The sequence below is a fragment of the Mirounga angustirostris genome, unplaced genomic scaffold, assembly GCF_029215605.1.
Source record: "Mirounga angustirostris isolate CCGP_5_RB_7025 unplaced genomic scaffold, mMirAng1.0.hap1 SCAF_10, whole genome shotgun sequence".
Classification (NCBI taxonomy): domain Eukaryota; kingdom Metazoa; phylum Chordata; class Mammalia; order Carnivora; family Phocidae; genus Mirounga; species Mirounga angustirostris.
In genome coordinates this window covers 29,193,581-29,218,737 of record NW_026991718.1, presented here as the reverse complement: position 1 = coordinate 29,218,737, position 25,157 = coordinate 29,193,581, and the positions used below count along the sequence as shown (strand labels likewise).

The 25,157-nt window shown below is 42.2% G+C and overlaps 1 protein-coding gene across 5 annotated transcripts in view; it reads left to right on the top strand.

Annotated features, from left to right (window-relative positions):
- Positions 1-11,344: 11,344 nt before the first annotated feature.
- Positions 11,345-25,157, top strand: part of FEZ2 (fasciculation and elongation protein zeta 2) — a 42,967-nt gene continuing 29,154 nt past the window's right edge. For 2 of the 5 annotated variants that reach the window (XM_045884404.3, XM_064572108.1), the window contains exons 1-4: positions 11,346-11,634; positions 15,755-15,863; positions 21,865-21,981; positions 24,097-24,238. In XM_045884404.3, coding sequence (XP_045740360.1) covers positions 11,381-11,634; positions 15,755-15,863; positions 21,865-21,981; positions 24,097-24,238 — 622 coding nt within the window. In that variant the 5' untranslated portion in view covers positions 11,346-11,380. Of the gene's footprint in view, positions 11,635-15,754; positions 15,864-21,864; positions 21,982-24,096; positions 24,239-25,157 lie in introns of all 5 variants that reach the window. The other 3 variants (XR_008506844.2, XM_045884405.3, XM_045884406.3) reach the window with 2 other exon arrangements.

Genomic DNA, 25,157 nt, shown 5'->3' with positions numbered 1-25,157 from the left:
GGCAATGCAAATGTTTTGTGCGGTGAGTCATCTTTAATACTGCGTGAACTGACAGCATTCTTTGCTTTGTTAGGGCCTCTCCCAGGGTCTTGGAAGGGTCTTGTGCAGGTGGAAGGAGGGTCCTGAAGCTCAAGGTTCCTTAGCCTCATGGTAAATTCATTCCTGAACCAGATCCTACAGGAAGGTTCAATATTTCTTCATTTTTTTTTAGACCAGTCATGACTTGGAGAGGCTGGCTAGTTGCCAGAGGACTACCCTAAAACTAACCTTTTTTCTGCCCGCCTGAGTCTCTAGATGTTGCCTATTCCTGGATCCCTCACCACTGTGCTTTGCTCAGTTGGGAGGAGAGAGGGCCCGGTGAACCTGATCTAGGTTGTTATAGAATCCATCACTGTTTTGTGAACACTTTGCCCTGCTAATAACCTGGATGTAGCCCCTGCCCAGGCTAATCCAGTTCCAGTGGCTGGCCTAGCTGCAGGTTGGCCACCCTCCCAGTGTGCCCTTCCTGTTAGTGTCCAGCCTGATCATTGGATATGACCATGAGAGGACAGTAGGGGGGATAATAGGTGGTTTATTTATCTGGTAGGAGTAGGCTGGGGTTAGCCAGAGAAAGCTACGTGGATAGGAGTTATAGATGTCTTTCTGAATGACAAGGAAAATACTGGAGTAGCTGGAGAATATATTCACATGTTCTTAACATATGAATGGCTTGAGTCCAAGTCTCATGAAAGATTTGCAGGAGAGAGAAAGTCAGTGGGGACAAATGAAGAGAATGAAAGGATGGAAGAATAAATGGGAAATTAAAAAGTGATTAAAATAATTGGAGATAGGGAAGGAGACAAATGGAGTAGAAAAATGTGAAGGAATGGGGATGAAATAAGGTATGTATGTAGGGGGTTTGGGTAAAGAATGATATTTGAAGGCAGTGGTTGAGCTGAATGAATGAGTACATGGATTTAAAAATCATATAACAACGAACCATGAGAGACGGTGGACTCTGAAAAACAAACGGGGTTCTAGAGGGGAGGGGGGTGGGAGGATGGGTTAGCCTGGTGGTGGGTATTGAGGAGGGCACGTTCTGCATGGAGCACTGGGTGTTGTGCACAAACAATGAATCATGGAACACTTCATCTAAAACTAATGATGTAATGTATGGGGATTAACATAAGAATAAAAAAAATAAAAATAAATAAAAATAAAAAATATAAAAGTAAATAAATAAATAAAAGCAAAAAAAAAATCATATAACAGCATCTGGTGGCATGTCTTACCCACCATTTATTTTATTTTATTTATTTATTTATAAAAGATTATTTACTTATTTATAGAAGATTTATTTATTTATTTGCAAGAGAGAGAGAGAGAAGAGAGAGAGAGGAAAGGGGGCAGAGGGAGAGGGAGAAGCAGACTCCCTGCTTAGCAGGGCTTGATCGCATGATCCTGAGATCATGACGTTTAACTGACTGAGCCACCCAGGTGCCCCTATTTATTTTTTTTTTAGAGAGAGAGAGAGTGAGAGAGAGAATGAGAGCCAGGGGATGGGGGCAGAGGGAGAGGGAGAGAGAGAATCTTAAGCAGGCTCCATGCCCAGGGCAGAGCCTGATGCGGAGCTCTGTCTCACAACCCTGAGATCACGACCTGAGCCAAAATCAAGAGTAGGATGCTTAGGGGCACGTAGGTGGCTAAGTCATTGAGTGTCTGTCTTTGGCTCAGATCATGATCCTAGGGTCCTGGGATCGAGCCCCACATCGGGCTCCCTGCTCGGTGGGAAGCCTGCTTCTCCCTCTCCCACTCCCCCTGCTTGTGTTCCTTCTCTCGCTGTGTTTCTCTGTCAAATAAATAAACAAAATCTTAAAAATAAAAAGAGTTGGACGCTTAACTGGCTGAGCCACACTGGTGCCCCATATTTTGAAACCAGGTATTTCCAAATTATTAAAATGAGCAATATGATAACACAATTATAAAGCATGAGAAAGAACTTTCTGGATTCAAAGAACTTCAAAGCCTAATTAAAAGTTCTGAGGATAACTTTTTTCAAAGAAATGGAACAAATAATCCTAAAATTTGTATGGAACCAGAAAAGACCCCAAATAGCGAGGTATGTTGAAAAAGAAAAGCAAAGCTGGCGGCATCACAATTCCGGACTTCCAGCTCTATTACAAAGCTGTCATCATCAAGACAGTATGGTACTGGCACAAAAACAGACACATAGATCAATGGAACAGAATAGAGAGCTCAGAAATGGACCCTCAACTCTATGGTCAACTAATCTTTGACAAAGCAGGAAAGAATGTCCAATGGAAAAAAGACAGTCTCTTCAACAAATGGTGTTGGGAAAATTGGATAGCCACATGCAGAAGAATGAAACTGGACCATTTCCTTACACCACACACAAAAATAGACTCCAAATGGTTGAAAGACCTCAATGTGAGACAGGAGTCTATCAAAATCCTAGAGGAGAACACAGGAAGCAACCTCTTCGACCTCAGCCGCAGCAACTTCTTCCTAGAAACATTGCCAAAGGCAAGGGAAGCAAGGGCAAAAATGAACTATTGGGACTTCATCAAGATAAAAAGCTTTTGCACAGCAAAAGAAACAGTCAACAAAACCAAAAGACAACCGACAGAATGGGAGAAGATATTTGCAAATGACATATCAGATAAAGGGCTAGTATCCAAAATCTATAAAGAACTTATCAAACTCAACACCCAAAGAACAAAGAATCCAATCAAGAAATGGGCAGAAGACATGAACAGACATTTTTCCAAAGAAGACATCCAAGTGGCCAACAGACACATGAAAAAGTGCTCAACATCGCTCGGCATCAGGGAAATCCAAATCAAAACCTCAGTGAGATACCATCTCACACCAGTCAGAATGGCTAAAATTAACAAGTCAGGAAATGACAGATGTTGGCGGGGATGCGGAGAAAGGGGAACCCTCCTACACTGTTGGTGGGAATGCAAGCTGGTGCAGCCACTCTGGAAAACTGTATGGAGATTCCTCAAAAAGTTGAAAATAGAGCTACCATATGATCCAGCAATTGCACTACTGGGTATTTACCCCAAAGATACAAATGTAGGGATCCGAAGGGGTACGTGCACCCCGATGTTTATAGCAGCAATGTCCACAATAGCCAAACTGTGGAAAGAGCCAAGATGTCCATCGACAGATGAATGGATAAAGATGTGGTGTATATATACAATGGAATATTATGCAGCCATCAAAAGGAATGAGATCTTGCCATTTGCAATGACGTGGATGGAACTGGAGGGTATTATGCTGAGCGAAATAAGTCAAACAGAGAAAGACATGTATCATATGACCTCACTGATATGAGGAATTCTTAATCTCAGGAAACAAACTGAGGGTTGCTGGAGTGGGGGTGGTGGGGTGGGAGGGATGGGGTGACTGGGTGATAGACACTGGGGAGGGTATGTGCTCTGGTAAGCGCTGTGAATTGTGCAAGACTGTTGAATCTCAGATCTGTACCTCTGAAACAAATAATGCAACATATGTTAAGAAAAAAAAAAGGAAGATAGCAGGAGGGGAAGAATGAAGGGGGGGAAATCGGAGGGGGAGACAAACCATGAGAGATGATGGACTCAAAAACAAACTGAGGGTTCTAGAGGGGAGGGGGTGGGAGGATGGGTTATCCTGGTGATGGGTATTAAAGAGGGCATGTTCTGCATGGAGCACTGGGTGTTATGCACAAACAATAAATCATGGAACACTACATCTAAAACTAATGATGTAATGTATGGTGATTAACGTAACAATAAAAAATTAAAAAAAAAAGTTCCGAGGATATAAATGAAAATACTACTATTCTATGAAGCCAATTACAAGTGTTTTATTTTTCAAAAATAGTTTGATGCACGTATAAACATCATTATTTGCAAACAAAATATGTAGAAGAAGTGAGTAATTTGGTGATCCTTCTTTACCCTTCTGACATTTTTGGGATATGTTAAGTGCCATATTTCCTTTTAAGAGATCTTCAATTAAAGAATTTAATTTCAAAGAACTAAGTATTGTTTATTTTATTAGACACTGGAAATGAATCCCTGCTCCAGGGTCATTTAACATTGATTATTAAACACAGATCAAATCAATGCCTGCTTCAGGGAGTATTAATGGCAAAGTCTTTAGCTTGTGTCACCCTTTGCCTATGGGAAACTTGATTTTAATATTGCTCTGAGATATAGAACAAACTTAGAAACAAATCAATCTTCAAAACAATTCATAGAACTTCCACTTTATACATCATTATTCATAGGTAGGACACTGCCCATAATAAGAGAGGCTTATCAGTCTCTCCTTTGTTCTCTGAATCTATGCTATTGTCTTTCTATGCATTTTACTAGGAACATGGAAGAGATATTTTTCAGTTCTCTGTAACCTAAAATATTTCTTGGGTGCTAATGACAGAGGAGATGGTGTTTGCTGCCTCTTAAATTTTGGCTGTTTTTATTCCATTAGTGCAAGACTATTGAACAAAGGAATGAAATCCTATCAGGAGTGAGAGGCTTTAGAATCTTCTGACCTATTGTTTTTTCCTTTTTATCAGTATGTTCCGTGAAAGTGCACAGAGGCATCCCTATCTGGAGGGCTGGGAAGTTGAGGCTTGTGACAAAGCAAACTTGAATAACAAAGGAGGAAAAAATGAGTAACGCTTAAAATTTTGACAAATAAAAAATGAGGATGTATTAACATTAAGCTGGCTACTTGGCAAAGGAGAAAGGGCCTTTATGGGTCAAATACCAAAGCCCTAAGTTTTAAGGTAGGGATGTCTGCTGCCTGTGCTGACCCATATCAAAGCATCTCACAGCAAAAGGTGACATTGTCACTTTGACCTGAACTGTACTTTCTCTCAAATTCCTTTATTCCATACAGCTGGCGTCTTTGATCCCCTGTGATATCCAGTAGTTAATACCCTCCATCTATCCCTCTTTCATGATCTTGTATGGACCAGAGATTTGGTGGATTTTCCCCTTGATCTGTGACCTACTGAGGCAACTGCACTGCATCCTTCTTGCAGCCTGGACTTTGGGAGAACTATTCATTAGAGGGTCCTCAGCTGTACTTTCATCTTCTAGTACCTATTTCTCCTTGGTACTGTCTTTATTTGGTGGTTTGAATATAGAGTAATTACTGCTATAGGGGTGACAGGTGATCTCAGTCAAGGTCGAGTCTGATTGCATTGGGGTAGCAAAGTCCTTAAGCATTTATATTTGCATGAGTTGATATCTATTAGGGTGTTGTTTGTTGTTGTTAAAAGAAAATGAGAGGGCTTTGTGCAACTGGAAAGGCAGGGAGTGGGAACCAGCAGGAGAGAGGAGAGTAGAGGGCTGGCATGGTGTCTGTCTAAGGTGCTTGGAGCTAAAGTGGGTGCGCCGCCATATTGAATTGGTTGAATTCAGGTAAGTACAACATGGAAAATATTTCCTTATCCCCCCACCCCCCGGCCCCATCTCAGCCTGCAAACATGTTCTGTCCAGTTTCCCATCACCTCTTCTGGCTGGCATGTTGGCCACATTCCTTAGCTTTTCAGTCACTTTCACAAATCAGAACAGTCTGATTTTCAGGTACAAAGAAGTCTGACTCAATGTAAATAACAACTTCCATGTCATACTCATGTCAAAACTTCTCCCCTCCCCTGCACAGGCTGACTTGGGAGGTAGCAGAGGAGGGGCTTTCGCTTGCCCGTTCACACCTCCATCAAAACCCCTGTTGCTCTGTGTCCCCTCCTCCTCCTAGGCTGAGGTGGTCTCCTGCTAGGGCTCCTCAACCCTGCTCACATTTTTTGGTGGGACCCTTTCAAGATGACTGGAGTCTAGCTTCCCTCTGGCAGGCCCCTTGTTCCCAGGGCAAAATCATAACCCTTGCCCAACAAACCATGGGGTGCCCCCTCCGCTGCCTTCTCTCTTGGCCCTGACATCACAGGCAGATCCTCTATCCTCCTCCCTTCAGAATTCTCTAGGTAAGAGGAAGCCCTAGTTCTTAAGTTCACATATACCCCTGAGCTCCAGGGGACATACATCAGGTTCTCCTAAGAACTTGCTCATGGTGCCCAACCCTGGGCCCATGGGGTTCTGGGGTCTAAGTCCTGCATCTCAGTAACCATCTTGCTGGAGGGAAAGACACTTGTCACCCTTTGTGCAAGCTCTGGCCACTCTCTGGTTCTTGGGAAGCCCTCTCTCTTGGCTTGAGTCTGGGTACCCCAGCCCCTATCAATCTGGCTGGCAGTTCTTTGTCTCCATGATTGCTAAGCCATCTTTATAATTTCTAGTCTCGTCTCCTGTAGCTGGTTAATAGGGTCCAGGGAAAGTCCTGGTTTTGTTCTTAATTAGTGAGTCACCCATTTAACATCTTGTTATTGTTATTTCTAGGAAAGACCAATACTCAAGGGTGACAAGGAAGCCAGAGAAAGGAACAGAATTGTCAGTCCTGAGCTCAAGTGAGGTGCCCTGTGGGGACTCCCAGAAACCACTGAGGTGACTTTGGGAGACATGTTAGTTTATGAGGACTGCCATAACAAAATACCATAGCCCAGGTGACTTCAAACAACAGAACTTTATTTCCTCACAGTTCCGAAGGCTGGAAGGCAAAGGTCAAAGGGTCAGCAGGGTTGGTTTCTTTTGAGGCCTCTCTCCTTGGCTTGCAGATGGCTGCCATCTTGCTGTGTCCTCACATGGTCTTTATGTTGTGTGGACATGCCCCAGGATCTCCTTCTTTTCTTATAAGGATACCATCAGATTGGATTAGGGCTGCACCCTAATGGCCTCATTTTAACTTAATCACCTCTTTAAATACCTTATCTCTAAATATAGTCAGATTCTGAGGTACTGGGGGTTAGGACATCAACATAGGAATGTTGAGGGAACCTTATTCAGTCCATAACAGGAGGAGAAGGCTGAGGCTGGGGTTTTCTGGCCCCTAGATGCAACCCTGAGGGTGCTGGCCCCCTCCAGCACACCCTCACCCAGTGACCTAGAGTCCTGCAGGCAGACCACAGGGGATGACCGAGCTCCTGACATTTAGGCACTGATGCTAATTCAGTCCATTGGAATTCTCAGTCTTCCAAAGGGCAAATCAGTCCTTCAGAGTTAACGATTACTTTCTACAACATTTAATTAAAGTAGCATTTCTTTCTTTAAAAAATAACAAGGAATTCCCAAGACAACTAGTCTTAACCATCTAATATCAGATTAGAAACAATTCACTTCTGTGTCTACCCTAGTCAAGTGGAAAATTGAGCAATTAAGTGTGTGTTTGCTTAAATTATGCAAACAATTATCTTAATAGACCACATTGTTTTGTTTTTGTAGATCCAACCTTTATTTGACTTAAGTGGTTTATTTATTTAGATACATAGCTTTTTAAAAATTTTTTATTGTTTTTAATTTTAATTCCAGTATAGTTAACATAGTGTTATATTAGTTTCAGGTCTATGATATAGTGATGCAACAGTTCTATACATTACTCAGTGCTCATCATGATAAATGTACTCTTAATCCCCTTCACCTATTTCACCTATTCCCCCCACCCCCCTCTGATAACCATCAGTTTGTTCTCTGTAATTAAGAGTCCGCTTCTTGGTTTGTCTCTCTTTTTCCTTTTTTCGTTTGTTTTGTTTTTTAAATTGCACATGTGAGTGAAATCATATGGTATTTGTCTTTCTCTGATGGATCTATTTCACTTAGCATTATACTCTCTAGTTACATCCATGTTGTTGCAAATGGTAAGATTTCATTCTTTTTTATTATGGAATAATATTCTATTGTATATATACCACATCTTCTTTATCCATTCATCTATCAATGGATATTTGGGCTGCTTCCATAATTTGCTTACTGTAAATAATACTGCAATAAACATAGGGGTGCATATATCCTTTTGAATTAGTGTTTTTGTATTTTGGGGGTAAATACCCAGTAGTGTCATTACTGGATCATAGGGTAGTTCTATTTTTAATTTTTTGAGGAGCCTCCACACTGTTTTCCACAGTGGCTGTACCCATTTCCATTCCCACCAACAGTGCATGAAGTTTCCTTTTTCTCCACATCCTTGCCCACACTTGTTATTTCTTGTGTTTTTGATTTTAGCCATTTTGACAGGTGTGAAGTGATATTAGATCCATAACTTTTTGATGAGGCTATTTTGATGCAGCAATATGGTGCAGCTCTTTTGATGACAAGAAATTTTGACTGCTCTTAAAAAAACAAAGAAAATCCTGTTATACTTATAGCTTTCAAAATATAGTACTACGTGTAGAACAGGCATCCCTTAGTCTCAGCCATCACAACCCCACTCACAACAAAATTTTCCTTCTCCAAAGATAGCAAAAGAAATTTTAAAGATTTCATTTATTTGAGAGAGAGAGAGAGCACACAAGCAGGGGGAAGGGCTTTTTTTTTTTTTTTTTAAAGATTTTATTTATTTATAGCAAAGAAATTTTTAACATCTCTGGAAATAAAACCTTGGAGGGAGAAGAATAAAAAAGAAGGACCTGAGAAAATACAACTCCAAAGAAGTAGGGCACTTCCATTTTAATGCTCATTCTTGTAGCACGCTCATCTTTGCAAATTTTGGGGGACTCTGGTTGATTTTGTGGAATATTTCTGGATGCTATGTTTCCCTTGTCCTAACACTCTCAAGACTATGGAAAATTTGGGACCAATACCCTTATAAGAAATTTATATTAATAAGTATACCGGAAAATAGAATGTAATGCATATGGGCAACATTAAATATGTAACAGGTGAGCCAGGGATCAGACAAAAAGTAAAATCACTTACAGAACCAGTTTATCTCATCCAAATGTGACCCAAGCCACCTGGTTTCTCTTTGCAAACTCCCCTGAATTGTCTGCGTCTATTCCTTTCTTTTTTCTTTTTTTTTTTTTTTAAAGATTTTATTTATTTATTTGAGAGAGAGAGAGAGAGCTGCCATGCCAGAGAGAGAGCATGAGTGGAGGAGAGGGGCAGAGAGAGAGGGAGAAGCAGACTCCCCGCCGAGCAGGGAGCCCGATGCGGGACTCGATCCCGGGACTCCAGGATCATGACCTGAGCCGAAGGCAGTCGCTTAACCGACTGAGCCACCCAGGCGCCCTGCGTCTATTCCTTTCTATAGACTGGTGGCACCTCTTGATGCCACCTGGTCTCCTGAATGCACGCTGTCGGTCTTCCCTGGTGTCACCTTCTGACAGTGTGTCATTGTGCTCAACAGAGCTTTCTTAACTTTTATTTTTTCATTCATTTTCCTCCCAGTTCAATAGGAAGTGGACTTAGTGTTCTTGAAGGTTGGCACCTTTTTCTCTTTCCTTCACCTTTTTTCCTGTGTGGGCCAGAGAGATTTCCCATCTCCACTGAATTTCTTCTCCTCAGAATGAGTCCCTCCGACTTAAGTCTTCAAATTAACAGTCTATTTTATTAATCTTGGATTACTTTGAAGTGAAGTTAACTGACATAATTGCATAAAATCCAGTTTCAATCAAACGGTAAAGTGGAAGAGATGATCGATAAGTTAGCAATTATTCAATAATTACCATGGACAATGCATGAACTAATTTTAAATGTCTGATTTGGATCCACTTTTAAGGAGATGAGATGTTAAATAAACAAGGCACATCTGTACAGGGCAGTTCTAACAAGTGATTTAATAAAGCCACGCCTTTTTAGAAAAAAATTGTGGTTAAATACACATAGCATAAAAATGAGCATTTTAACAGATTTTAAGTATACTGTGGCATTAAGTACGTTCATGTGCAACTATCACCACCATCCAAGTCCAGAATTTTTTACCATCCCAAAATGAAACTGTACCCATGAAACACTAACTCCTTATTTCCCCCTCCCCCAGCCCCTGGCAACTCCATTCTACTTTTTTTTTTTTTTTTAAAGATTTTTATTTATTTATTTAAGAGAGAATGAGAGAGAGCAAGCACATGAGAGGGGGGAGGGTCAGAGGGAGAAGCAGGCTCCCTGCCGAGCAGGGAGCCCGATGCGGGACTCGATCCCGGGACTCCAGGATCATGACCTGAGCCGAAGGCAGTCGCTTAACCAACTGAGCCACCCAGGCGCCCCTCCATTCTACTTTTTGTCTCTGATTTTGACTACCTCATATAAGTGGAATTATACTGCATCTGTCCTTTCGTCTCTGGCTTCACTTAGCACAATGTTTACAAAGTTCATCCCAGTTTGTTGGTTTGCAACACTCTCGGGAGCTTCCCTGATGTAATCTGAAATCAGCCTCCTTAAGGGGAGGGCAGGGAAAGAGCTAAGAAAGAGGGGGCCACTCCAAGTTGGCAGACAGCAGTTTTAATAAGCAAAGGGAACTTACATACATAGGAGGCTTGCCTTTGGTGACAGCAAGACAAATAGATCCCCACACCCACCTGCCAGATCTTAAAAGTTTGTTAAGAGGCCCTAACTGGGTTCATTCATGGTATGCTCTGCCAGTGTTCTCAACATACCAGCTGAAGGCTCTGTCCTTGGAGCAGCCTCTGGGAGAAGGAAAGGCAAGTGGAACTCCCATTCCAAGGAGAGGGGCAGGGGTGAAGAGACCTCCAGCGCCTGGGTCGAGCTCAGGGGTCAACTGGCAGTTACATCTTTTCAGTTACCTTCCCCAACGCCGTTCCAAGTGCTTCGCAAATATTGATTTACATAATTATTCATCTTTGTATGTTCCCCAGGGTCTAGAAGGTGCTTTGCGTGTATTAGATATAAAATATTTGTGGAACGAATTTCGGTAGGACTTAAGCATTTCCAAGTGATTCTGCTTGCTCTTCTGGTTGCAAAGTTACAAAAGGATCCGGTTTCTCCCGGGGGGCATAATTTGACACTAGGTTGCAACTTTATTTTTTAATATTTTTAATTTTTTTAATATTTTTTTTATTTATTTTTGACAGAGAGAGAGACAGCCAGAGAGGGAACACAAGCAGGGGGAGTGGGAGAGGGAGAAGCAGGCTTCCCGCCGAGCAGGGAGCCCGATGCGGGGCTCGATCCCAGGACCCTGGGATCATGACCTGAGCCGAAGGCAGACGCTTAACGACTGAGCCACCCAGGCGCCCCTAGGTTGCAACTTTAAAGAAGCCCTTTATTTTAGACACATTTAGGCCAGTTTCCCACTAAGGGAAGCCATTCCTGAGTGACGAACTGTAGAAAGTGACTCAACGTAAATAAAGTTTTTCATTCTAAGGAGACCGCAATCACCTGTGAGAAGCCTCAGGAAAAGGGAAGACCCCGAGGCTGCGCGGCTGGGGCAGATCCACGTGGTAGGTGGACGGAGGAGGCGGGGCCCGAGGCGGGGCGGGGCCTGCGGGGCCTGCGGGGCGGGGCCTCTGGCGGGGCGGGGCGCGCCACTGCGCCGGGCGGCGATGGCGGCGGACGGGGACTGGCAGGATTTCTATGAGTTCCAGGAACCGGCCCGGAGCCTCCAGGACGAGGAGAACTGTAACGCGAGCCCCGAGGCCGGCGCAGGGCCGGGCGGGGGAGGCGACGGCTTCCCGGCGCTGGCCTGCAGCTTGGAGGAGAAGCTGAGCCTGTGCTTCCGCCCCTCGGGTCCGGGCGCCGAGCCCCCGCGGGCGGCCGTGCGGCCCATCACCGAGTGCAGCCTCCTGCAGGGGGACGAGTGAGTGCGGGCCCGGCCGGGAGCGGGCGGGAGCCTCCCCTGCCCCTCGCGCGGCCCTCGTCCTGCCCTCTGGCCTTCTGTCTGCTGCCTCGGCGGGACTCCGGCCCCAGGCTCCTCCCCGCGCCCTCCTTCCGCCTCCTCCGACTGGCGAGTCCCCGCCCTCTCTGCGCCCCCGCGGCGCCCCCTGGGGTTTTCGGCCTCTGGGCGCTCAGCGCTTTAAATCCCCCAGCTCCCCTGCGCTCCACGCTCCCTCACCCTCCGCCACTGCCCTCCTCCTCCTGCTCCCTAGAAACCGACCCAGGTTGGGTTCAGAGGGGAACCTCCTTCCACGGGCCAGGTAGTTAGATACTGAACCTCCTCGGGCACGTGTGTAGCCACTCATTCATTCAACTAGCATTTATTTAAGCGCCAAGTGCCGGAGGCTGCTTCGCGCTGGGAATACCGAGGTGACTGAACACACCCCTCTCACGTAGGGCACAACTTAGGAGGGGGGCTGGATTTGTAAACAAATAATTTGTATGGGTGTAACAAATGCTCTCCTAGACATACGTGCGAAATATAGGAGATTTAAAAGGGTGTGTGGGAGAGCCAGCAAAGGCTTCACAGGGAAAGAAATGTGCAAACTGGATCCTGATGGATGAGTGGGAGTTCGCCTGGCAGATGAAGAAAGGTCTAGCATTGCAGCTCGCCGATGTAGCACGTGCAAAGGTACCAACGCTGAAGCAGCATTTATGCCACAGGAATTTATTGGCTCCATCTGAGAGCCCAGGTGGAGTGCATATCCCCACAGAGGCCAAAAACAAAACAAAACAAAACAAAAAAACCCACAAAAAACCGGGAGAAAGGCTGTGTTATTAATAGCAAGGATTTCCTAGTCTGGTGGGACAACGCATGTACGAACAGGTAGTTATTACAGAATCATCTAAGTGCAGTGATAGGACATTCATACGGAATTGTGCGAGCTGGGTAAGGGAGAGGCAGAGTTCCTGGGGGGGGGGGCACTTTATTTGACTATCATGAACCCCAGTTATAATTTGGCTAAATAAGGGTTATAATTATGTACCAGGGTGTCACCCCCAAAGGATAGTAAAAGGAATGGTGAAAGTGAGGGAGCCGAGCATATTGTATAGGTCTGGGGAAAGGAGCCGTGGAGAAGCTGCGGGTACAAGGAGTGAAACACTGTGGCCCTGGGTAGGGGATGGGTTTTTAGAGCCCTGATGGAATGCAGAGGTTCGAGGTTAGGAAAGGATTCTTGCGAGATAGAGAAGGATCCATAGGCATAGAAAGGGCTTTCCAGCCTGATGGTCTCCTTTCCTCTGTGAACAAGGTAGGAGGAAGCTTGAGAAGAGGGATTTGAGAATGAGGGCCATGGCTTAGCAGTGGTTCAGGCCTAGCTATTTTGGGGACCATATTGTCTCATTGGCACCCGTCTGCAGTGTTCTGCCCAGTGTGGAGGAAGAGTTTATGATTGGATTTTGTATACCCATGTATGTAGCTGGTAGCAAAAGATGACATTTTTGAACATCTATTCCTAGAGAAGATAGTCATATATATATATATATATATATATATATATATATATAAATATATATTCAGAGATTTATATACTCTGAATCATTGGGACACAGGACAAATTCTGGATTAAAAAATGATCGTTACAGTGCATTTGGGTTTGGCAAGAGTAACTTCTCAGAATATATTAGTGGTTTGTACACAAATGTTAAGGTTCCCTATTTTTGCTTTGCCTGTACTATCTAGAAAGTAGTTTATTTTAGTCTTCGCTTAAATCCTAGGTTGATGTAAAACTTAAAAAAATATTTTGTTACTTTTGATAATGGTTTTTAGTAGATGATATGTTGGTAGTAATGCATGATTCTTGATTTGGGAATGCATAACAAATCTCTTTCTCTCTTTTCAGGGGCCAGGGCTGGTCACTGCTCACTGTCCCTTTTCTGTTGCATGCATCTCTCCATTGCTTGGTAGAGTCCATCCCTGCTCCTCTCAGTAGAGAGAGTTGAGAATTCTTTCACTCAGATATTGCATTGGCTTAGGGCACTTTATTTAACTTCTGTGAGCCCCACTTTTAGTTTTGGTTAAATATGGATTGCACTTATTTGCTATGGTTTTGCTTTAGAAGGGTATCACATGGGATTCAATGTCACAGGACTTTGGCCTCTTTGGAAATAAGCTTTCCTGCTGGTTGTTTATGACTGCTTGTAATACTTTATGATAAAGATAAAGGCAATTCATGTATTGACTGGAGAATTCTAGAAATCTTTCACTTAATTCAGCCCTGTGTCCTTCCAACTGTAATTGTTCTGACCTTGGTGGAGCTAGAGGACTGTTAATTGTCCTTCACTTTCTTGGAAGATCAAATTCACCCACAGTCTCTCCTACTGGGTGAAGTATGCCACTCGTCTTCTTCTTCCAGCCTCATTTAAGAAGAAGCAAACAAGCAGTCCCTAAAACCCTGTACTGTCTTCACCTACTAGAATATCCTACTCAAGTTCCTAACCAGGGTTAGGTATATAGTCAGTTATTCAGTATCTGAAAGTCTTTTACCCAGGAAGGTGTGGGTCAGAAACTCAGCAAGCTTAGCAGTCAGAGTTGTTGCCTCCAGTTGGAGTGTTTTGGCATTGGAGAAGGTTGTGATTCTAACAGGAGAATAGGAATGAACTATGCATATGGGCGATGTGCTGGGTAAACAAGCCAGTTTCCTAGAGCTTTTTGGGTTCACATTTTCATTGAGGCTAATGTGCATTCCAAAGCCAAACATCATTTTGGGATTTTATGTTTTTGGCAGTTATGGTCCCATTGCTTCTTCTCTTTAGCACCAAATCCCAAATTCATTAATTCAAGTATATTGCTTCTTTATTTTTAAGCTTGCAATCTTATTTTTATACCTCCAGTGGTCTTGTTTTTGTCTCTTAGTGGCTTACACATTTGGAAAAAAAAAAACCCACTCAGTTATTTAATGGCTTATTCATGATTAGATATCTGCCATATATTTTAGTTTTTTGTTTCTTATAACATCTGTGTATCTCTGCTCATTTAGTAGCTTATATATGTAGTGTTTAATTTACCCCAATTAAATTTCATCTCATTTATATCTCTGAAGTCATTTTTTAATACAATGTCATGTTTTATTATGCTGTTATTACTTGGGTACTAAATCTGAATTTTGGTCATGAAGTTGGAGTTTGCTGTCCTTATCCAGTGTGGCTTGGAACTTTCCTCAAAACAGCTCATTTGAAATAATGCTTAAGAGTAATAGAGCTGGAAGGAATGTCTGTTACTCAAGCCTCGCATTTTATAGAAGGGCAGCTCTTACCTAGAGTGGTTAAGGAACATGGCCAAAGACTCAGTGTTTGAAGAAGAAAGGAAACGAGAGTCTGTGTTTCCTGATTTTAGTCAAGCACCCTTTCATTTTACTCTGTTGCTTCCCCAAAATGCTGTTTGACAATAAGGAAGGGTGATTGCATTGGCTATAACCTTTGTGCATTTTATTGTGAACTCCCCTTTCTTTCCTCCTTCATTTTATCTGTCTTAGTGCTTAGCCTATTATATTACAAAATAGATATTAAAGCCCAGTCTCACATTGAGACTGAATTCTTTCTCCAGGAAGGATAACACATTTTGGGTTAGAGAAAGATTATTCACCCTATGAAATGATCAATAAATAAGTGTAAAACCCAGCATATGTACTACCCACGTGGCTCTGGAAACATTACAGAAGCTCCTTGTATTTTAGTTTCCTCCTCTGTGAAATGGGGATAATAATGGCTCTTCATAATTGTTTTTGAGGATTAAATGAGTTAATGTATGTAAATTGCTTAGGACAGTGCCTGGCACCTAGTATTGTGGAAATGTGAGCTGTTGACTTTGAGAGAGTTTTTTATACCACTGCATTTTCCTCAGCACTTCTTGTCAGCCCAATGATCTGATTGTTGTTCAGTCTTCTTCAGGGGGCTCTTCTTTGTTGGTATTTTTCTGGAAAACAGGAGGCCTTCCATTGTTTTGCTTTGACATTTTTTGTTCTTTGACAATAGTTTTGGTATTTGTTTAACAAAAGACATGTGGGATGTTAACTTTCATTGATTGTAGTTTTCTTCTTTTCAAGGATTTGGAATGCCCTGACAGATAATTATGGAAACGTAATGCCTGTGGACTGGAAATCATCCCATACCAGGACCTTGCATTTGCTTACACTGAACCTCTCAGAAAAAGGGGTAAGTTAGGAATTGAGCGAATAGTTTCCAAATAACTGATTCTGATAATAGGACTAAAAAATAACCTTTCTATTTAACAGATTCATTGGGTTGCCTTTTCTTTCCAAGTTTATAGCCATTGGTGTGGCCCTCTCTTGCCATCTTGGCCCTACTGCTGTCAACTTGCTAGAACTTTCCTCCAGTTCTCCCCAAGCACACACTTGCTTGTATACGTTTAACCAAATCTTCATCACCTGTATATGAACACCAAGGATCAGCTTTTTTTTTTTTTTTTTTTTTGAGCTTAACTAGCACAATTTTGGTGTGCTGAGAAAACTGGGTAATATATTGAGTGTCTGGAAAAACAGCATCGAGTTAACTTTCTGATGAATTTAAGGACGTGCTGGAAATGACATGTTTTCTGAAGACTGTGTGTTCCTGTGAGTATTGGAGAACCTTTAAAAGACCTTAGAGTTCTTGGCTACCTGTTCGAGGCTGCTGGGGATTCCTTGGGATTGTAAAGTGAAGGTGCCTTGGGTTAGAAGTGTGAGCACAGGTGATGGGACAGCCGGGGTGGGGGTGGGGAGGAAATAGAAGAGGGAAGGTCATTGTTTTAAGTGGAAGAGCAGTGTTAGGTTTATCTAAAGGTGACAAGAAACAGCCAAGTTATGTAAGTTTCAGGGGCTGTTTAAGTTCTTTATCATATAACAATGTAAACTCATGCCAGACCTTTTGGCATGCTCCGTGTTTCATTAAGTGTATTTGTGTAATTGAGAGTGTAATGCATTGGGGCTGTCAGTATGTTAAATAGTATTGTTAATGTTTTATGAAAACGATTTTCTCAAATATATGGCTCAGGACAGCGTGCTGCCTATTATTTTCTAGTAAAATACAGAGTTCTGTCTGTATTTCCCAGTATTCGAGTAGATAGAGAAATCTTACTGTATATAATTACTATTACAGTATTATTAACCCCACCAAGCTATTCTGCTGACTGACCTGGCATACGTTTCGTGAAAAGGAATAAAACAACATATGTTATGCTCTGTCTTCTGTTTATTTAGACCCTAGCTATCATTTTGGGCGTGGTTCAAGTTTCCCTTCCTCTCTGAAGCTTCCTATTACTGTTTTAGCCTTTGCTGATCTCATGGAATTATACAATTTTAGAGTTGGAAGCAACTTTAAAGGACACTTAATCCAGCCTCTCACTTGGGGGGGAATCCCCATCTGCAGCCTCTCTGACAGATGGCCATGTAGCCATGGCCTCAATCTCTGTGTGGCAGGAAAATGCAGCTCTCTTTGTGGGAGTCGGTTACACTGGTGGAGGTGTGAAAATCTTCAAGGACTTATCTGTCCCACAGAATTTAGTCCTGTTGTCTCCGGGGTACTGGTCCCCACAGCACTTTGTCCATGTCTCAAACCATTACTTTGTTCTCTTACTAATCCTGTTTCAGGGTCTGTCATTAGATTGTAGTTTGCTGGTAGCAAATCTTTTTAGTCTTTTCAGTAACTGCCACTGTGCCTGGCATGTAGTGAGTACTAAGACAAATGTTTGTTGAGTGAATGAATGAATAATCTTGTCATTGAGACCCTAAGGTTAGAGAATATGATGGAAAATTCTTTTTTAAAAAATAGTATTTTCTGTATCATTTAACATAGTGCTAAATCCATGATAGCCAGTCAGTGAGTATGTTTTTTGTCTGACGTATTAAAAAATAGCATAGAAGAGATCCTTTTATGGTTTCAAACTGAAGTGCATTAGCAACATGAATGGGACACTGTAATTTAGTTTCATTGAATAAAATGTATATCTTTTATTGTTCTTAGATTGCATCTTGGGAAGTCCCTCCCTTTTTCTGCCTTCTGATTGTTGTTTTCAATGCTAGAGTAATGGTATAGCCAAGGGTAGTGATTAGTAATGACTTGGAGTTTAGTACTAGTAACTGATCTTAATTATAAAAGCCTTATCTGGAAAACTCCGCAGATTAAAGTGGACAAGTGATCATCCATCTGTCATCTACCTATTGTGACACAACTACCCAGGTGATGAGTAAACTGAAATTAGAACTCTATTCCTCAGGAAGGAGTAACTGCACATTAAGTTCCTGAAGAACATGGAACTGTGTAAGAAGTGACCTTCTCATTCTATTAGCATATTATTACATTTTTTTTTAACCTGAGTTATTTTATTTAGCGTTGCCTATTCTGTGCTCTATTCTTTCCATAACTGAATTGTGTTGAATTTGCCTTTGAAAGCGTCCTTTAGGTTATTCCATCTGTGAAATAGGATCTATAGGAACTTTTTTCTTTTTTTTTTTTAAGATTTTATTTATTTTTTGACAGAGCACAAGCAGGGGGAGTGGCAGGGAGAGGGAGAAGCAGGCTCCCCACTGAGCAGGGAGCCCGATGCGGGGCTCGATCCCAGGACTCCGGGATCATGACCTGAATTGAAGGCAGCTGCTTAACCGACTGAGCCACCCAGGCGCCCTTGGAAATTTTTTTCTTGATGAAGGGAGAAAACATTTCTTTTGCATTAGGATGAGAAAAACATTCAGGAAAGCCACCATTTGCCACATTTCAGCTTTTAATTTTTCTTTCATTGAGGTTCAAGATGGCACGCCCCTAAATTTGATGAGTCTTTCTACAGTAAGGCAACTAGTACATTCCGGATTCTTACGTAGGCACATTTTTCCCATTTGAAGCAGTTTTAGTTCCAGACAGGTCAGTAGAGCCACCGGCCCTTTATCTAACCTGGCACAGGAAGGAGGGATGGGAATGCCTGGCAAAGAGAAGACACACTGGTGCCGAAATGGGAGAGCGAACGATGATACCCATGACAGCCAAGGTTAGTTTTCAAAGCCGAAAGGGATTCCAGCCCTTAACATATGCCATCTCTGTGGGGAATGGACTTGGCTCAGTCCCTGGAAAGATGATCTGGGGTCATTATTTTTGTTGTTATGGAAGTTTATTCTAATGGTTTACTGGTATCACTCATGTGTTTTGGCCATAGCTATAAAAACTCTTCTAAGTCCAGTGCCATTTTCGAATATGCTCATATAGTAGAAGGCTTGTAAATCATATTGTCTTAGGAACATCTCCTGTGCCGACTCCTTCCTCCTACCATGAGCGTTTTTTCAAGGACAGGGACTTTGTTTTATGCACCTTTTTATCTTTAAGAGCAGAGGCAGGAAGAAGATCATATCTTCCTTAGGAGTCATTTTAAAATGAAAACTTTGATTTGTCTGTAAGGGGGAAAATAAATCTATGGTCCTCAATTATAATGAAGATTGATTTTGGGAAGTGTTGAAATTTAAGGATCTGTGAAGATAATTGCTAGGTCTATCCCCATCATCCATACACCCTTATAACTAGATTTTGGCACTTTTCATCCCCACTTCTATAATCTTGAAGTCAAACATTCTCTCTCACCAAGAGCCTAAGCTCTTGATCTTTCACATTCCTTATTAAAAGGATAACTGCATTGGTTTAAAAAGTACTAGGACTAGTATAGGACTTAGCATGAAAAAGCAGCCTCTGCCCTCCTTACCCCATCCTTTCCACTGCTTTCCATTTACCAGAGGCAGCCACTTTCAACTCCTTGAACTGTTTCTTCTGACAGGTAACATGCTCTCATCATTTTACTTAATTTTTCTTTCAACTTTAGACTTTATCCATTTGCTTTCCACCCAGAGGGTGAGGTTTAGGTCTCTCTTAGTCCTCCTTCCAACCCTCAACAGCATAACCCTCACGAAAACTTTCCCTTCCCTTGTCTTCCCAAAATAATTATATAAAAATATTTGTTTAAATTAATCTTCATCATTTATATTGACTGTTTAAATGTTCACAGTTGACCCATTTCGTTACATCATGAGTAAATTTCCTCTTGTAATTTTTTTTGTTTTTTTTTTCTTAGGGTAATAATCATTGCCTTTTTGTGGTTCATTTAAGCTATCAATAACTCATAAATTCAGCCTCCACAGAGCCATAAAACTCATTTTAGTAAGTGACATGCACCAGAGAATCTGTTAGTGTCTCTCCCTCTGTTTCTCGGGTACTTTTCTCGAAAAGTTTAGTACTTTTCGTGCAGTAACAGTGGTCATCTGAACTGTTTACTCTCCAGGTGAGCTTCACAGCCATCATTGTGGGATCTTTACTTCACCATCGTTGTAAGAATTCCCCCACTTCTTTCCAGTATTAGATCCCAGGCCTGCTTCCTTTCTGGTTTTCCTCCTGGTTTTAATGGAACTTACTCTGCAGTAGCTTTCTGAGAAAGGGTTTATGAGGTTAAGTACTTTGAGATAGGATTCTAGGCTGAAATTTATTGAAACATGGAAAAACATTGATTTTTCTTCTCACCTCTTTTGTTGCTGTAGAGAGTTCAAAAGACATTTTGATTCTTGATCCTTTTAATGTGATGGTTTTTTTCTCCCTGGAAGCTTTTAGATTGTTTTTTTCACAGTGTTCTGAAAGTTCAGAATGATACACTGAAGGCCATGTCCAGGCCTTTCCTAGGCTGATGGCGCGGTGAAGACTAGACTGAGGAGGTGTGTCATCCCTGAGTTACAACATGGATGCATGTTGTGGTAGGAGCCCTGATGTGGCTCCCCTCCTAGCCTGACATTCTGAAAGGCAGCACGCCAGTGGTCCCTTGCCCTTCTCACTCTGTGGGTTGTATTCCGTTACACTTCAGATGCTCCTGCATGAGGAACTAGGGAGGCAGTAGGGACCTACATCCCCTCAATTGTGTCTTCAATTTTACGTATATCCTCTGCCCTGGCAAGTAAAATAATTTTTTCAGGTAAAATATTATTCTTTAGATTATATACTACCTCAGAGAAATGCATGGTTGCCCTTTACCTAGCTCCTTGTTGCCCATTTATTCTTCAGGAACTCCGTGAGTGGTACTCCTTTCTGAAGACAAGAGCTTTAGTTTTAGTTCTGTTCATCATCTGAATCGTCACATCATGGTAGATAGATGATAGGTAGATGATCACTTGTCCATTTTCATCTGCTGTGTTTTTCAGATATGGCTTTGCAATTAGGATGAGTACTAAATTCTTGGATTATCGGTGTGGGCAGGTTAAGGGACACCAGCTAGGTAGGCATGGTGTGATAACCCAGGGCTGGCAACAAGCAAGCAATAGCACCCCTGGGCACGAAGAGGTAAGGAGAGGAAGAAGTTACCAGAACCTAGACAGAGTAACTGTGGGGGAGAGGTCTGCTTGACAAGATCTGCTGCTTTTTGGTAGTCTGGCGAGGAGGGAGACAGTGGAATGACTGTCCGGCTCTCACCCTCCCTCCTTCCAGTGTCCTGCTAGTGTCTGCCAGTCGTTTTTAACCCAACTGGAAGCCAGAAGTCAAGGGCATCCTTTGATTTAGTCCATAAAGTTGAGCCTCCTGAGGCCCAGAGCAGGGTGGAAAATGGCAGTGAGGCAAATGGAAACCTCCAGCACAGTTAGGTTGAAAGATGTTCTTGGAACCTGCAGAGATTTTATTTTTGGAAGAAGAGATGTTCACCTCTAAGGCAAAGTATTACTCTCGTGGACAGTGCCAGGGAGTCGAATCCTAAGCTTTTATCCTGAATATTAGAAGTTAGTTTGGAAGTAACTAACTTTATGTTATCTGTGGAATTTAACATATACCAATCTTACTATTAGATTGTGAACTAAATCACATTTGCTGCTAAACCCGCCCATTACCTCCCTCCCCCGTCTCCTATAATTCCTTATGACTTTCTAACCAATACTATATATGAAACTCTTCCCCAGGGAAAAGCAGCTAAGTGTGTGTCGGCATTGGGCATTAGGGGATGCGTGCGGCACCTCAGCAATTTCCTATTTATTTTCCATTCCCCCCCGCCCTTGTGTTTGAGATGAATATGTAAAGCCCTTCACACACTGCCGGGCAGGGAGTGATCGTAATCATTTCTCCCTTCCGAGGGAAGACTCTTCTTTACCCAGACACTGTGACTTCGTTGTGATCAGGATGTCCTGCTTTTAACAGTGGGTTATTTTGCTTTTAGATAAGTGACAGTTTGCTCTTTGATACATCAGACGATGAGGAGCTGAGAGAACAGCTGGATATGCATTCAATCATCGTCTCCTGCGTTAATGAAGAGCCCCTCTTCACTGCGGATCAGGTATAGAGGAGACATTGGTCCAGGAAAGAAAAAGGGAACCTCGAGCTGAAACACAGTTTCTTTTTTTTTTTTTTTAAATATTTTATTTATTTATTTATTGGAGAACGAGCGAGAGAGAAACAGCATGAGAGAGGAGAGGGTCAGAGGGAGAAGCAGGCTCCCCGCTGAGCGGGGAGCCCGACGCGGGACTCGATCCCAGGACCCTGGGATCATGACCTGAGCCGAAGGCAGACGCTTAACCAACTGAACCACCCAGGCGCCCTGAAACACAGTTTTTTACTGTGGCAATAAGTGACGGGTTGTTGGAATTTACTTATTTTTCCTGCATTTTCTGTTTATGTAGACTTATCAGTTAACTCTTCCACTGAGAAAAGAAGAAGGTATATGTAATCTGAAGCAGACGGGATTATGTTAGTTGGGAAGATTTTTCAATATAGGCACTTTCCCAGTATAGGCCTTGTTAAAACAGTAACAGCAAGTTACTAAGGGAGGATTATTGCTTCAACTGAAATCGTAAAAAATACTGGGAATTTTGTACGTTTTTTTAGAGTTAGCAAGACATGGCAAACTATACTGTATCTGTGCGGGAATTACCTACTCTCTCTAAAAGCCTGTGTAAAAATTATTAGCACTTATTAGAAGTACATATTATGCGCCCAGAAAGAAGTGAGCTTTATTCCTGTGGAATACTCTAATAATGTCAGCCCTGTATCCATTTAAACCACTTGAATCAGCTTTCTCATTGTCTGAATACTCGTCCCACTTGTGTTGTGTTGTCAAAATGCGGTACAAGAACTTCTTCCTGAAATAACATGCTCCGCGGCTACTCTGACTGTGAACATTCCCACATTAAATTTTTAGGCTGGAAGGATGAGGTCAATAAAGAGATAAGTTATGGCAAGGTTGAGAGGGGTCTATTAAACATGTGCCATGTTGATGCTCCTTCGTCATATTTGTGGTTGGATTATTCCAGGCCTGGAAAGAGTGCAGTGCTTAAAATGCCAGATAATGGGGTAGAGGGCTGTGGGAGGTGGAGCATGATATCCCAGGGAAATACGTGACCCTGAGATCCGTTGTCTCCTCAGTGATCTATCTGCCTGAATGCCGTAAGCTGTTCCTGCTCCCAAGACATAGTGAAGTAGACTCTGCTTCTTCTCCAGTGTTTCATTGTGCTTTTTTACAATGCCCATTTGAGAAAATCTGCTTACTAATTAACATAATCCCCGCCTCCCCCAGATTTACTCTTCTTTCTCCTCAGTACAAGTATTACATCTTAAGCTTGCTGATTCATCCTGTATTTTTTCTAATAGTTTTTTTTTTAACTCTTAGATCTCTTTTTTCTAACTGTTGAGTAATTTTTCTAGTTTTAAGTTCTCACTGACTTCTGTATCCTTCTCAACTTTTCAATGTGGAGCAGTACAAGATACTATCATAAGATTCGAGCAATGTTGCACACGACAGTGGATCATTGGTTGAAAGACAGAGACTTCTGAAATTTTCCTGCTTCTGTGCAGCCTTTTTTTTTTCTCTTTTAAGCTTCTACACTTCAAGTAATTTTTGAGTATTTCTTAATCTTCCATTAATTAATATGTGAAATTCTTTTTCTGCTGTTAAAGGAAAATTTTGCTGTCGTAGAGGTAATTTTTTGCTTTACGTACCAATTTTTTATACTGTTCTGTTTTTTAAATTTTATGTCAGTTTGATGAAGTGCTTTAGATTGAGCCCTGGCATGTGGCATATGGTATATTTTCTGTCATTTGCTTTCTTTTGACTATATGATCTGGTTCTAACACATCTGAAGTAAATTATATGTGTGTTTTTGTACCGTTTCTCAGACATTGCAAGATCTGATAGGGCTTACTGAATCATGATGGACATTAAATCATACTCTGTTTAATTTTGTGCTTAGCATATTGTAAATTTTTTTTTTTTTTTAATCATGTTCACTCTTGCAAGCAAAATTTTGATTATTCGGAACACCAGCTCCTCCTGCACACCGCTGGTTAGTGGAGAATTTAGTGCATTTCTACTCTGGTTGCTTCAGGGGAGCACCGTGTGCAGATAGATTGTTTTCCCAAGTGCCTCTGAGTAACAGTGGTATGTACATTTTGGAAGGTTATCGAAGAAATTGAAGAAATGATGCAGGAATCTCCAGACCCAGAAGATGATGAAACGCCCACCCAGTCAGATCGGCTGTCAATGCTGTCCCAGGAAATCCAGACTCTTCAGAGGTCCAGCACAAGCAGTTATGAAGAGAGTAAGACACGCTCCTTAAATTCATGCTCTTCATACTTCCTGTGTATCTCAGACCATCTCCAGAAAGCTCTGACTCTCATAGGCTGTGATACACACCCTTCTTCAGCCCTCCAACAATGCTCGGGCGTATTTTTATCATTGCTCAGGGACTTTGTCATTTTCACCTTTGAATTCTGTATTAGATGGCTTGGGCTGCTCTAACAAAGTCCCACATGTCCAGGGCTTAAACAACAGGAATTTATTGTCTCAGGGGTCTGGAGGCTAGAAGTTCAAGATCAAGGTGTGGGCAGGTTTGGTTTCCTCTGGGGCCTCTCGCCTTAGCTTGTAAATGGCGGGCTTCTCTGTCGTCACATGGCCTTTGCTCTGTGTGTGTCTCTGCCCTAATCTTGTCATTTTGTAAGACACCACTCATACTGGAGGAGGGCTTCAGTGATGTCCTAGCCTCACTCACGTGAGAAGTGCTGAGAAAAAACTGAAAGCGGGTTTCAGGGAATAGTCTTTCCTTTCATCTTCCCAGTCTTCAAAAAAAATTCACACATCGGGGCACATGTGATCAAGTATGTATTTAATTTTTTCACTTCAACTTCTATCTATCTTCTGAAGTGTGCTAGAACCCTGCTAAATTGCGTGCAGTTTCTTGTCAGCAGGTAGTTTCTGTACTCTCCCTTGGCTTTTGTGTTTGTTCTTTTCCTTGTACGAGCTTTTTTCTGTCTTGACTGGAGTGCTGTTCGTGGAATGATTGAGTTAGACAAGTAAAGAATGTTGTTACACTCCTCAGCCTTTGAGGAGTAAGTTGCCCACCTACCTCTGCTCAGACCTGCCCACCAGAAGTTTTAGGATTACAAGAAGATCTCCCACAGTTTAATTGTTTAGAATATGATCTTCGCTCTTTTGGCGTAAAACACCACTCTCTTGAAACA